Source organism: Penaeus monodon, chromosome 36 (assembly GCF_015228065.2).
Source record: "Penaeus monodon isolate SGIC_2016 chromosome 36, NSTDA_Pmon_1, whole genome shotgun sequence".
NCBI lineage: Eukaryota > Metazoa > Arthropoda > Malacostraca > Decapoda > Penaeidae > Penaeus > Penaeus monodon.
Genome location: NC_051421.1, coordinates 23,163,259 through 23,178,258, shown reverse-complemented (window position 1 = coordinate 23,178,258; position 15,000 = coordinate 23,163,259). Strand labels below are relative to the sequence as shown.

The 15,000-nt window shown below is 35.3% G+C and overlaps 2 protein-coding genes across 3 annotated transcripts in view; one reads left to right on the top strand and one right to left on the bottom strand.

The window, feature by feature from the left end:
• Positions 1-4,842, top strand: part of LOC119595865 — a 9,210-nt gene extending 4,368 nt beyond the window's left edge. The window contains 3 exon segments of the mRNA XM_037945066.1: positions 1-95; positions 389-523; positions 4,155-4,842. The exon segment at positions 1-95 is cut by the window's left edge and continues 103 nt beyond it. Coding sequence (XP_037800994.1) covers positions 1-95; positions 389-523; positions 4,155-4,342 — 418 coding nt within the window. The 3' untranslated portion in view covers positions 4,343-4,842.
• A 2,198-nt stretch (positions 4,843-7,040) lies between these two features.
• Positions 7,041-15,000, bottom strand: part of LOC119595866 (charged multivesicular body protein 2a-like) — a 7,976-nt gene continuing 16 nt past the window's right edge. Inside the window, exons 1-5 of one of the 2 annotated variants that reach the window (XM_037945067.1) lie at positions 14,875-15,000; positions 10,509-10,686; positions 10,049-10,224; positions 9,579-9,713; positions 7,041-8,437 (exon numbers count right to left, since the gene is read on the bottom strand). The exon at positions 14,875-15,000 is cut by the window's right edge and continues 16 nt beyond it. In XM_037945067.1, coding sequence (XP_037800995.1) covers positions 8,254-8,437; positions 9,579-9,713; positions 10,049-10,224; positions 10,509-10,676 — 663 coding nt within the window. In that variant the 5' untranslated portion in view covers positions 10,677-10,686; positions 14,875-15,000 and the 3' untranslated portion in view covers positions 7,041-8,253. Of the gene's footprint in view, positions 8,438-9,578; positions 9,714-10,048; positions 10,225-10,508; positions 10,687-12,224; positions 12,248-14,874 lie in introns of those variants that run through there. The other variant, XM_037945068.1, reaches the window with a different exon arrangement.

Sequence of the window (15,000 nt, the reverse complement as noted above, 5' to 3'; positions counted from 1 at the left end):
CTCCTTTGGCCTTCATGGCCCAGCGGGGACTTCTAGCCTTACTGTTACTACCAGTTATTCTGCTCTTGAAAGAGAGTTTTTCTTGGAGCATGACAGTAAGTATGGTGATTTACACCTCCATGTTTAACTTTTCAGTGCCTTGGTATTTTGTTTTAGTACAAGTTATAAAAACTATATTGGTTCACCTATCCTTATTGGTTCACCTATCCTTATCAGAATGTAATGCAGAGAAAAGTGGTACCTTTAATCATAATGAACAGTAAATCAGATAAGTATAAAAAAGTAAGATTATATGTATATACAAGTAAATCTAGATCATGTGAATATAAGGTTAAAGATTGAATCAGTTAACCAACTTTTTTTTTTGCTAAAATCAGGATGTTTTCAGATGTTCGAGATGCTGTACTGTTAGCCAAAATTATTATCTCAGGCCATAACTGGAAGAACAAATTTGGACTCAAGAGCGCCCATGTCAAGAGAATTGCCATGAAGCACTTCATGGTCCTCAGACACTGTTTACCATGTTTGTATCCTTTTGCTTGCACTCTTTCTTTAGAATGTCTTGTTTACTACTTTCACCATTTACTATTCTGTTTCATCCTTCCATTATCAGATTATCCTGGCATCTGACACACATTTACTCTACTTATCTAGTACATTACTTTCTTCAAGCCTGTAATGTACTTACACACAAACACACACACACACAAACACACACACAACACACACACACACACACACACACACACACACACACACACACACACACACACACACACACACACACACACACACACACACACACACACACACACACACACATAATATGTATGTATATAGAAATATATATATATATATATATATATATATATATATATAATAATATATATAATAATATATAACATATATATACATATCAACATATATATGTATGTATATATATGTGTATATATAATATAATATAATATATATATATATATATATATATATATATATATATATTATATATATATTATGTGTATGTGTTGTGTGTGTGTGTGTGTGTGTGTGTCTGTTGTGTGTGTGTGTTGTGTATGTGTGTGTGTGTGTGTGTGTGTGTGTGTGTGTGTGTGTGTGTGTGTGTGTGTGTGTGTTGATGTATGTATGTATGTATGTATGTATGTATGTATATGATATGTATATATGATATATGTATATATTGATATATATATATATTATATATTATATATATTATATATATATATATATATATATATATTATATTATATATATATATATAATATATATATATATTATATATATATATATATATAATATATATATATATATATATATATATATATTATATATATATATATAATATATATATATATATTTGTGTGTGTGTGTTATTGTTTGTGTGTGTGTTGTTGTTTGTGTGTTGTGTGTTGTGTTTGTGTGTGTGTGTGTGTTGTGTGTGTGTGTGTGTTGTGTGTGTGTCTTATATATATATATATATATATATATATATATATATATATATATATATATATATATATATATATATATATATATATATGTGTGTGTGTGTGTGTTGTGTGTGTGTGTGTGTTGTTGTGTGTTGGTGTGGTGGGTGTAGTGTGTGTGTGCATGTGCGTGCATATGTGTGCATTTATGCATTATTACAGTAGTTTCATAGATGTTAAATGTGAGAAAGGGCCAGATCTGTTGTATTAGATTTTTTTTTTTCCCGACTTATATAATATTTTCTAGAAAATTGTTCAATTGAGCACAAATAGTATTTGCAAACTTCTTTACATCCTTGTTCCAACATTTCATTATATAACTTCTTGTTCCTCTCTCACTGAAAATTATAAATTCTTCCTTGCCTAACTTTGCTGTTCCTATGAAATACTTGTAAATCATTATGTAGTCCCATTTGCTTTTTTCCTTTAGTATTGTGTTTTATATTCTTTTTTTTTTTTTTCATAAACTTAAAGTAGTTTATCTTTGTGGGGACTTCATACCACTGCACTATATACCAGAGTAAACCTAGTGATAGTGGTGATTTTCTTTACCATATCACTGTCTGCATACACCTCCTGTTTGTGATCACTGATAGGTTTTTGTGATCTTAGGTTTTGGTTCCAGTTATTCCAAGGTCTTTTTTCTTGTCTTGACATGTTTATTACTGCTTTTCTTGAACTTGTATTGGTGTATGGGGGCAGTCCTTGCATTATAATTCAAATATTACTCTCATTAATCCTATGGGATAATTCTGTTCAGAAATCCCTGTTGCTTCTTTAATTATTGTCTTGTATGGGAGAGAATATCAGTAATGTTCCTAGTTGCCAGTAAGGCACACACATACATAGAAAACACAATATGGGGGAATTATTTGATAAGATACAAAACTATCTAAGAAAGTTTTGTGGGGTTTTGATAAATATGAGCAGTTAACAATGTATTACTAGTTATAAGGATATCAGCCAGATTCATACTTTCCCAATTTTATTTTGGGAAGGAACTCCCCTTTGCTGACTACCTGGTATTAGAAGGTTAAGGACCTCTAGTATTTGCCTCAAGACAAGTGTTTGTTTGCAGATTTTTGACTGGGCTGTAGATTTAGGAATGCATCTTTAACTAGTATCTAATTTGTCATTATGTGTCAATTTATTTGAATCTTCTGAAATATTTAAGTATGATGGTTTTAGTGATTAATGTCTTTTCAAATCTTTATTGTCCACTCGTATAGTATAGTGTAATTTACCTATACTCCCAACAGAGAATGTATAGGTTCTTACCATTACTATCTCCTTCTCTGTAGTAGAACTGGTCCCTTGTCTACATTTCTTATTGTTCTCTCCATTTGTGGCAAAAAATGTTGCATTGAATGTATCCTTGATATTTGCTAGCCTGAAATTCTTTTGATGTAAACTCAGGTCCAATACTTGAGACAGTTTGTTCAAGAATGCCTTTTAATATTTTCATTAAAGCCTTTATTGTGTAATAACTGAAGTAGTAGAATTCTTCTGCACTCTGGCTGGATCCATCTACAGTTATCAGGAAATTATGCAATTTTTGCCCAGCTGAACTAGGATATTGCAAATGATGTGACTTTATTGGCTCTGGATTATTGTTGTAATGCACATCCCTCACACATCTTTATGTAGAAATCAATATTATTACCAATATTTAGCCACCATGCAAATATACAGACAAAGGATTTGGTTCACTTAACAGTCAACATGTAATTCTGCCAATACCTGTTTGTAGAGCTAGGGAGGAACAACTATTTTTGCTCCCTTCAGTATGTTTCTCTATGGGGAACTCTGAACATGCATCTACAAAAATTTTATATTTGGCCTGATTTAACAAAGCATCTTTACCAGATATTAGATTCTGCGTTCTTGTGTTGAAATGCAGTCTTTAAATAAATTTTGGAAAATACACTACACAGATCTAATATGGCTAACATGTCTTGTACATGCAGAAAAAAGTATGAAAAAGGGAATATCTTCACTGAGCAAGAGATGCATTTGATCAGTTTCAATTTTATATAACTGAAACTGGTCTAATATATCTCTTGCACTGTGAAGATATTAATTCTCATTCATAGGTCTTTCTACATTTATCACACTAAATGTTGTTCATAGCTTGGATGTTGGGCAGATCATGCTAATCTATATGTAGGTTTGGATTTACATTAACCTTGTAATCCCCATTTAATAGCCCCCCCCCCTCTACTTAACCACTAGTACTAAAGGTGTACCCCAGGCTGAATATGTTACCTTCTCCCATAATCCTCCTTCTCCTAGCCTCTGGATCTCTAAATCTCCTAATCCACTGCTGCTCTCAACACATATGATTCCTGATTACTTCTGTTTAGTGTGTGTGTGTGTGTGTGTGTGTGTGTGTGTGTGTGTGTGTGTGTGTGTGTGTGTGTGTGTGTGTGTGTGTGTGTGTGTGTGTGTGTGTGTGTGTGTGTGTGTATCCATGCAAGTGCATAATCTTTTTCTGTAAATACTGTTAAATATTGTTTATAGACCGAGAAACATGTATAGGAATTAATATTAATTACATTTAAAATTTTGACAATCCTTTTCCTGTAAGAGATATCTTTGTAAAATAATATTTAAGAAAGTTCTGAACTCAAACTGAACTTGTTATTCTAGGGCCTGCAATGAAGCTGTTACTGCAGGTGATGGTAGACCAGCTTCAGAGAGGTGGTTTAGAGGGCTACCCAGACTTGGAATCAGACCTCTTCTGGCAGAAGACTGAAGAACAATGCCAATATATAGCTAAAGTTGTGCAAAATGTTATGCTTACACTTGTTCCAAATTACCTGGCCAATTACTTGTAATTTTTCATACATAAAAAGTGCTTAGGCTGTGAGAAGACTCCATATTTTACAGTTAATAGAAAAAAAAAGTTGAGTTTATTGTTTAGTAATTGAAAATATGGAATATCTAGTTGTTCAGGATTTAATAAACTTTGCAATTGTTGCAGATGCTTTGTTTTCAATAATTTAAGGGAATATGCTTCTTCTCTGTTAGTATTTGAAAGGTTAATTCTAAATCATCATAGTTGTCCCATAAACTATATAATCATTTCATCATTCTATAAGAGTGCTAAATTCCTGTACTCATCTCAGAAGTGGGTAAAAGGTCAAGTCAAGCATCTTTGTGCCACAAAACACTAGGTGTTGCATCCAGAATAATATGCTGAAGTCAAGAGTTATCCTAAATATAATTTTGTGTAATGCAGAATTTTGTGTTTTTTTATTAATAATACATGATTAGAGCATCAGTTCCCTGAAAATAAAAGAAATTTAATTTTTCAATAAAATATTATCTTCTGATATTGCTGGTTAATGTTTTGAGCTCCTTGAACAGTGGTTCCCTAAGTGAGTTATACATAACCATAGAGACTTGGGATTTAAGGAATTTTTAGAGTATGGTGAGGTGGCATAGGTGGTAATAGTCCTGATGGTAGTGATGACCCTGGTGTGGTTGATAAAGATTTGTGAAAGGGTGGATGGGGCTGTTGGGGGTACTGATGGCTGTGGTGGCATAACACAGAAGCATAGGAAAACTTACATGGCTTATATGGTAGGTAAAGCACAGGCTCAAGTAATATGTATTTGAAGTTTTGTAAATACTATTCTAGAGCACTACCTGGTATTCTCAATTGAGTTCAACTGAAATGGTTAATGGAAGAAATAAATGTGCTAGACATTAAAGGTCATATAGCACTATAGTATTGTGGCAAAAAGGGTAGAAATGAGTTACTGATTAGGATAAAATGTGTTTCATGTTGAAGGTTGTAGGGCGCTGTAAAACAGAATGGTAGTGAAAAGGGTATAAGGGGAGGGAGCAAGTGGAGTATGGCAGGGATTTGAAAAGGGGTTGGGGTTAAATATATACGGTGATTAGATCAAACCGAGAGTAACACTATGAGGAAAACTGCAAGAGCCATTATGAAACAATCAATGGTTAATACAGGTAACAATGGTAGGTGGAGAAGTAGGAGAATGGTCAATGGTTAGAAGAAATTAATGTGCAAGATATCAATGGTCATATAGTATTATATTAAAGTATTGTGCCAAAAGGGGTGGAAATATGTTAACAATTGGGACAAGATGTGTTAGATGTCAAGGGTTGTAGAATGCTGTAGGATAGAATAGCAGCTGAAAAGGATACAGTGGGGATTTGTAAAAGGGGATAGGGTTAAAGGTATAGGGTGATCAGATCAAATGGAGAGTATGTGTCTGAAGAAGGGAGAGTAACAATGAAAAAGAGCCATTATAAAACAATCAAAGGGTAATACTGTTAGAAATGGTAGTTGTAGAAGGAGAATCCAGAGAATGAAATAAGGGATTAGGGGAAGGAGGTGAACCAATGTAAACTTCATGTCCACAGAAGCTAATCTTGGCAAAAGTGGTGTAAGACTTATGTTAGTCTCTTGGAGGAATAGTGCAGCACTGGACTGTCACTGCATCATAGTTGATGAGGCAAGTCGTTTTCACAGTCCGGGATGGTATAGAGAGAGGTAATACTGAGGAAGGACAATAAGGATGAAGAGTTATAATGAGGGTTGGGGTAGACACTGAAGAAGACTGCAGTAGATGGAGAGGATGTTAAGAGAGGGGAAGGGGTGTATTCTGAAGGTTGAGCAATGACCTGTGTGGATGTTTTGGAATGGGTAGAGTTGATAATAAACATCAATGATGGGGTATTACAATCAGTGGTTGGAGCTGTGGTCAAATGAGAGGCAGGGGCCTGGAAACCAATGAAATCAAATTTAGATAGGCTAGTTGATGAAGGGGCCAGCCTTAATGCCCCTAATAAGGGTAAAAAATCTTCATTATTGGCCTTGGTGTGTCTGAAATAAATAGGGAGAAGAAACAGTCTACCCCTTATGGTCCCTATAAGGGGTAGGGGCTTGGTAATTAACCAAGGGAATACCGTGCCCATGGTTCCAGAGGCCGTTCATGACTAACACAAAGCCAGCCTTTCATCCTTTCAGCATGGCTCTCACAGGAAGTTTACAAAAGAAGAGGATGAAGAAAAGAAGAGAGAAGAAAAGACCATGCAAAATTAGGTCAAAAATGAGGTCCAAGGTCGGGGTGATCCCCTACCTTGGGCCTCAGTCTCCCATGACAAGAAGTAAGGGATTAGTGAAGAGAGATCAACTAAAAGCAAAATGATCTTTCAAGAGCAAAAATAAGATCTCAAGACAAAAAATACAAAGAGAATAACATTTTTACCATATACTTCCAATTTAACACTTTTATAACAATTGAATATCTGTTACAATTTCAAGACCATCATTCATATGAGATAATTGTAAAGGGTAATGCATACCCAAATCCTCAATTAAATTAAATAAAAGTCATACCTTGTATATGTCAATCCATTAGAGGTTTGAATTACTAGCTTGGAAGGTTACATTACCTTCATTGTTAAATTCATCATTATTTGTCTTTTTATATCCAGGCACTTGTTCTCAGTATTTGCCATTTTCCTTGAAATCGTAAAGAAATAATAACAGCTTTATAATAAAATCTTCAAAATTTATTGATCTATGTGATAACAACTTAATTTGAAAAAAAAAAGAAAAAAAAAAAAAAAGTACAAACAATCACATCATTCATATTTTCTTTATGTATTGACATTTAAAGCATATATATTCTTCAGTGTTTCCACTTAACCTAGTCCTTTCAAAAAATTACAACCATAACTTTGACCTTTGAACCAGATTTTATTGGTAGCTTGGCCAAGAAAGCCACTGCTATATTCTATTTGCTAATTCACTCATGCATTATAAAACCTATACTTATGCTAATATAATATAATTTTCTAGTATGTAATAGTCATCAGACTAACCTTGGAAATCAAAATATAAAACTACTGATACTTTCCTTTCTACGTATTCAAGTTACAAATAAAACAGGTGGTATAAACAAACAAAATCTGTAAACAGTAAGTACAATTTCTTTTGGCTAGCACGTGATACAAGTACTTTGAGGTCCCTTTTCTTCCTTTTTTAATTTGCAGTATCTAGATATACTGATACCTCATATAATAGAAAAAAGGTGATAAAAAGACAGGTACATTTTTATAACCAAATTTCAAGTTTATATGCAGTTGTAAATTATGATTGGTTACTTAAGAGTGCTGCCTAAGTATGAGGCACCTTGGAAATTATTTGCTTCCTAAAATGAGCTATCATCTAAATATGGAAAATCAGCACTGCCACTCTCAAACTTCTGCACACCTGGTCCTACAACAAAGTTACTATACTGAGGCTGCAAGTGTATTATCTACTGCATAATTTGAAATGTAAAAAAAGTTCCCTTTATTCATATTTATTAATTTATCATATTTCAAGATGAAAACAGTTACCTGGGTAATACTGCTGCTTAAAGGATAATTACAAGTTAAATATTTGTGACAAATGACATTATCATTTTACAAAACGAACAAACTCGTTCTTTTTTTTTCCAAAAGCCTAACCCTGAGATTTCACGGAGAGTTAGAATCTTTTGGGTTGTTTCTTTTTGGTGATTTTGGATTCCTTTCTTTACACAACTAAAATGAAGTTTATATTACTGGGATTCACTGAAGGCTTAAACATAAAATTCTCTAAGAAACTAACAACAAACACTATAATTCATAGGATTAGCCTGACTAATTACCATACTTTTTTTTTAGCTTCAGTGAAGACTTAGCAAAAATAATAAATTTCTCTCATTCATCTGGAGCTCAAGCATTACTCTCTCCTGAGGTTGTCCAGTCTGGCCTGTATATCATCATCAGCTGCATCTGCTACTGCAACAGACTGCTTGTTGGCAGGAGTTGGATTGCCAATGGTTCCGGCTGCTGATGGGAGGTCACTCAGACCTTCTGTCATCTGAAGGCCTAGTTCGTCCAGGACTTGGGATACAACAGCATCTCTGCAGGGGGAAAAAACATTAACAAAAATTGCTTTGCATTTGACAAGTAATTTGCTAACAGACTACGTTGAAAACAGTTACACTAGCTATTGACATCAAAGTAACCTTTTCCCATTCATCCCATCCATGCCACTGAGAAATGGAATTTCTAGTGGTATAGAAACCACCTAAAATCCATTCAACAAAGATTACAATGCTTGGACTGTCTATTAAAAATAATTACATCTCTTCTAGACACAAAGTCCTTTCTGTGGTACTCTTTCTTTCACACCAACCCTCAGAAGATTTTACCTTTAAAACAAGGTACAGCTTTGCCTGTTCCAAGAATTACTGTAGCTCAAAGCAAAATAAACACAGGTTACCTGCTCAAATGGTAAACATGTGAATGAGATGGGCTTAAAATTGATCTTACTGCAAAATCTTGTGACACCACTATATGCTGTTCACAGCACTCCCAAGGGTTTCATCAGATTGTGAACCTTCTAATTTAGACTTTATATCATAACAGAGTATCTACTAACTGCAAATTGACCTTTTAAACATAACTATTTTATCATTATCATTTAATTTGTTAATCAAATTAAATATGATGACTGGTAAAACTCTGTAATAATAGAAATGAAAGGATACATCTCTTTTGGAGAAATTTGAGCAACAGGAAACTGTGGAATAATATAAAATATTTCTACCATGAGAAGAATTAAAAAAGGAGCTGCTTTGTGCAAATATGTATGCCATTTCAGCGGCTTAGCACTACCTCTGACTGCCCAATGAAGATGAGGGTTATAATCAAGTTTTGTCCATGGCTGGATTCCAATCCACTGACATCAAGATTTCCAGTTACTGTCTGTGACACATGTAACTATAGTTTCAGAGTAAAATTATAAAAAATTACAAATATATTTTAGTACCTCTTTCCATTCTTCTTTCTGTAAGTGCTCAAAGAAAAAAGTATGCATATACAGAGAAAGAAAAATAAATTTGTACTTTCATATGGGACAGCTTGAAAACAGAATGGGTATAGAGCATCTTGTCAGTAATGGTGAAGAGCACGGCATACATATTTCCTGTTATAATCCTAAGCACACAGATACAAAGAGGAAAAAAAATAACAAAAAACTTCTCAACAGCACAAACTTACGTTTCCTCTTCATCGTCTTCATCACCCATGGCATCATCTATGACGTCATTCATCATTTCCTCCTTCATGTCCATAATCTCTGTCTGTTTTTCAAATTCTTGCATAATCTGCTGGATCTGTGGAAGCTTCAGTTGCCTGGAACAATGTAAAATATATTAGTTCATAAGCTGTAATAAAAAAATAAAAACTGACAGAAAATGCACAAGTTTCAGCAGAAAGACTTCACCATAAGAAAAAACTGACTATGTATAGCTAAATTCACGAATATTCATCTTAGAATGCAAACATCAGCCCATACCATAAATTCTAATCTCTTAAGAATGGAGAGAAAAAAATAATAAATAAATAAATAAATAAATACACAGCATCCACAAATGCTAAAAACTAAAAGCCTTAGAATAACTCCTTTCTTCTCTCCACTGAAGAAAGATAGTAATGTCAAAACAAGGTTCCACAAATGAACAGCTCACTTGTTCATGCTCATCATGGCCTTGGTAACCCCCTTCATAGCTCCTGCCATGGCGTTCTGACTCTTCAATGAAGTGATCTTGAGTGAAACTGCTTGAATCTGAGCCTTCATCATGATGAACTTCTTAGTGTAGCGACGTGTCCTCACCAAATCTTTTGCCATTACTTTAACTGCATCCTACAACAGACAAAGAAATTATTTTTTTCAAAATGTTAAAGACCAAAGCTGCTGTAAAATTAACTTCATTTCATACACGTATCTGATAAACAAATTAGATAATACAAAGTATTTTCCACAAAAATTTCTTAATCTCACTGTTTCTATGTATTTTCATAGGCTTAATAAGTATCTAATTTTCTTTGACTATTCATACTTTTCATTTACACAACTGAACAAAATCAGAGAAATAAAAAATAATCAATTAATGATGAAAGAAATAACACAACTTCAAATTATCTCACCATCTGACCCATCTTTGCATATTTTTTTATATCCGCAATGATCTTCTTTTCCTGCTGCTCCATCTTTGCTCTTTCTCGGTCCAAATCACGCATGGCTTTGTTTAATGCTCGCTGATTCTTCCTGAGCATCTCCTCAGGAGTCATCTTACGGCCAAACAACCAATCCATCCTTGATGTGCTGCAAAGTTTAAAAACTATTGATGACACAAAATAAATATAATATGAGATATATTCTAATCATAATGAAAGTAAACCATTCTTGTGTGTTTCATGTTGATACCAACTGTTCTCTAATCTTCGTGTGTACATGAAATAAAGCATAACCTAACAATAGCACTAGAAGGGAAGGTCAAGAAATCAAAAAATGACCAACAAAAGAAAGTATTTGGAGATGCCTTTCAATCTATTAGTCAAATGCATAGACTATGAAACATCTTCTAAAACATATAAGACCTTGTAGTAGTAGTAGTAGTAGCAGTAGTAGTAGTAGTAGTAGTAGTAGTAGTAGTAGTAGTAGTAGTAGTAGTAGTAGTAGTAGTAGTAGTAGTAGTAGAGAGAGAGAGAGAGAGAGAGAGAGAGACAGAGAGAGAGACAGAGAGAGGACAGGAGACGAGACAGAGGAAGAGACAGAGGAGAAGGGACAGGAGAGCAGGGAGGGACAGGGACAGGGACAGGACAGGGACAGGAGAGAGGAGAGGACAGGGACAGGGACAGGAGAGCAGGGACAGGACAGGACAGGGGAGCAGGGAAAGGAGGAGGAAGGAGAAGGGAGGAGGAAGGCGAGGAAGAGAGAGGGAGGGAGAAGAGGACAGGGAGAGACAGAGAGGACAGAGGAGGACAGAGAGAAGGAAGAGAAGAGAAGAGAGAGAGAAAGGGAGTGGATAGAGGCAGAGAAAGAAGGAGTAGGGAAGGGAGCAGGACAGAAGGCAGGACAGGAGGCAGAGAGGCAGGAAAAAAATGAGGCAGTGGCGAGAGACAGAGAGGGACAGACAGACAGTGAGTCATGAAGACAGGGACATGAAAAGGCGAAAGAGAGGAGTGGATAACATAAATAATGTCAATCTTAACTAGCATAAATTATCAGTCTGGTGCTACAGAAAACTATAATGGAGTAAAAAGTGATGAAATCATGAATGATCATGAAAAGATATAAAACAATACTTGAGAAGGAATTCTCTAATATACTATTTATAGCATACATATTCACCACCTAATATAAATTCATCACTCATTCATTGAAAGAATTATTTCTGTCTTATTGATACATAATTTCACACACAAAGTCATTTGCAAAATTCGACAAAGTTTCAAAGTTTCGTGGTTGAGATATTAAAACAATATGTAACACAAATATAATCATGTCCTCTGTTTGATCTTGACAGCATGACCTATGCATGTAGCATGGACTAGTCTAAATTAGTTATTGGTGAGCTTTTCTTCACCCTAATACTGAGGTATTTATATAATTTTTTTCCAGTCCATCAGAGTTGCTAAGTCAAGGCCATACTGCATATGAAGACTATCAACCAGTTTGGTAATACATTATAAAAATCTATATCACGTCGTATTTCAATACAAAGCAATAGGCAGTCCTGTATTAAATGACAAGTAATAAAGCTACATTCAAATTACATAATAAATACAGATGTGGCAAATATGGTGCAATAAGATCTGATCTCAATACATTGTACTGTGATCTTTTCTGGTAAACTTTACCTCTCCATCCTGAAAGTTCTGTTGACGAGAAAAATTATTATGAAATAAAGATGGTAAAACAAAGAAAGGGCCAAGCAAAACCATAAAAAATTATCTATGGTTTGATCTACTTCAAACCATTCCAATAAGCGAGTGAACGTATGTACAGCTTTTCATTAATCTCTCATACTTGAGAATTTTTTAGAGTACTGACAATTCCAGTCATCAGTAAGCAAATAAAACAGACACAGATTTTATAAGTACAATCCGTTACTTTAACTTTTTATTAGTGATATTCACTGGGCACACTAAGGCAGGGCAAAATGAATATGAAACTTTTGTAGAGGATTAAAAGTTGCAGTTATCTGTACAAGAAATAACCTGCAGTCACAAATGGTAATGGCTAAAGGGTATGCTCAGTCACAGCAATTTAGATTATTGAATAAATTTTGTAACATGGAGTTGGGTAGATTTTCTGGTAAAAAATATATAAATAAATAAATAAAATAAAATCTAAATTACAGTGGTAAAACTACAATGGTAAATCTTTACAGTACGTATGCATTCAAGTAACAAAATTGATTCAACAATCTAAGTTGCTGTGACTGGCCGTGCCATTGGGCACAGCCCAAGGGGAGGGTTGATGGGGAGCTCTGCCCCAACATCCCCCGTAAACATTATCTTCAAATTGGTATGCAGAGCAAGATAAAGCTGAAACTCAGGAGCACCGAGTGGACTTGGACTGTAAGTGGCATTTTCTGCAGTCTTTTAGTAGCCTCCGGGCTAGTACAGTGGTAACGTGTCGGCCTTTCATCCGAGGGGTCGGCGCGAGAAGTTGCAACTGTCGCCTAGAGGTTATTGCTGTGGCTTGGCACCACGGTGGGTAAGAACTAGGTTCAGCCGAGTCAGCACCAGCTGACACACATGAGCGAGTCGGCATTAGTCGACACAGGCCGGGCTCCCCTCATGGGCATAGCCGGGGCGAGGCTAAGCTTCGCAAATTGGACTTATCCTTAATCTTTTAGTTTATTTGTGGCATTTACCATTCATGTCTGCTGATTATTTCTTTTAATAGTGTTTGCAACCTTTTGTTCTCTACAAGAATATCAATTTCAATTTCCCATAGCTAACACTGATTTCCAAGTGAAATCAATGTTTTTCTGTAAGCTCTCATCGCGTTTCAAACAAACCTAGCACTCATTTCCTTCGCAAAGGAAGCACAGCTACAATATCAGCCCCAACAGCTGGGGAGGGCATGATAAGTATTAGGGAAATTGAGAGTAAAAGCAAATGATTGAAGTAAAACTTTTAATAATTCAGTTATTGCAAAGCACATTCGTAGTACACAGGGGGCTTTGAACTATTCCGGGGGGAGGGGAGGGGGGTTGCTGTCCTTCCTACCCCTGGTCTGCAAAGTCTTCGCCTCACATATTCTAGCAGGATAGAGCCGAGGCAAAGAGCTAGATCTCATACCAATAATTTCTTACCTTGACTAATAAATTGTCAATAAGCTGTCAGAATCCTCATTGCTGTTGGCAGAAAGTGTGACCACTATCTGCTGCTCTCTTTCATTATTGCCACAATATTTTTCATGTCAATGGTGAAACAACACCATTGACATGACAGCCTATCCATGATTGAACTGACCTGAATTTCAACTGACCTCCCTTGGGCCCAGCTTCTATGGTCATGTGATTATCTACTAAACTAAACTACTAGTGTCTATTGTCACTTCATGGCCAAGTGCAATTCCCATTGGTTTATATGGTTTCCCTCGCCTACGTCATCTGCTACAATTCCACCCGACTGTTTCGTCGCCACCTTGAGTTCCCTTAATTTTCTCTCGCCACTGAAAGAGTATGTGTCATGAAGTGCCTAGAATTTTTTTCATTTCTTTTTTTTGTCCTCTCTACTACCCTTATTATTTATTTGTGGAAACTATGCTATTGAAGAAAAGGGTCTTATAATGTTATGTTCTATCAGATGATACCATTTATTGTGTTAATATGATAAAGATCAAACACTACAATTTCAGACATGCATGCATTACATGAGATATCCACTCATGGAATTCCATATCTTTTATTGATGACATAATTAAAGCAACTTGCATGTACTGTACTTACACCTAGTGACAGATAAATCAAATAATTGCCATGACAGAGCCAAAATTTCATCACTTTTTTTTTTCATATGAATACACCTCACAACACTTTCAATGTCTTAAAAAACCATGTCACAAAGGAACAACGTCACGGGAATCCTAGACCTCTCAATCACACCACTATTTACCTAGTACTATTACATAACATTAGAATTAGTTCAACAGTTTTCCACAATCAAACCACACAACAAAACGAACTAGTTAGTGCTCTGTTAATGACTTCTACCTAATAACTGACATGCATTTGTAACCAGTCACCCAAATCACTATCTACCACTATTCTATCACTATCGTATTTCAGGATATCCCTATTCTCTCGAGCGTGTCCTCCAGGCATTTAAACAATTTATTTACACATTATTCCCATCCCCCTTGACACTCGAGAGAGAGAGAGAAAAAAAAAAAAAATTCCCAAACTTCCGTGAAGGTGAAAACAGTATCCTCTACCTTCAATCGGCAAGACTTTATATAAAACACCATCTCCCTTTGTTACTAGATGTTACTCACCTTCCTCACGTGGCGACAACTGAATTAACACTAACGAATAGGGGATATTTTTTTTATCAATGAGAATGAGAATGAGTCACTGACAATCCCCTTCCCGGAGGTCCGTTCTCTACGCAAGTATTTTTC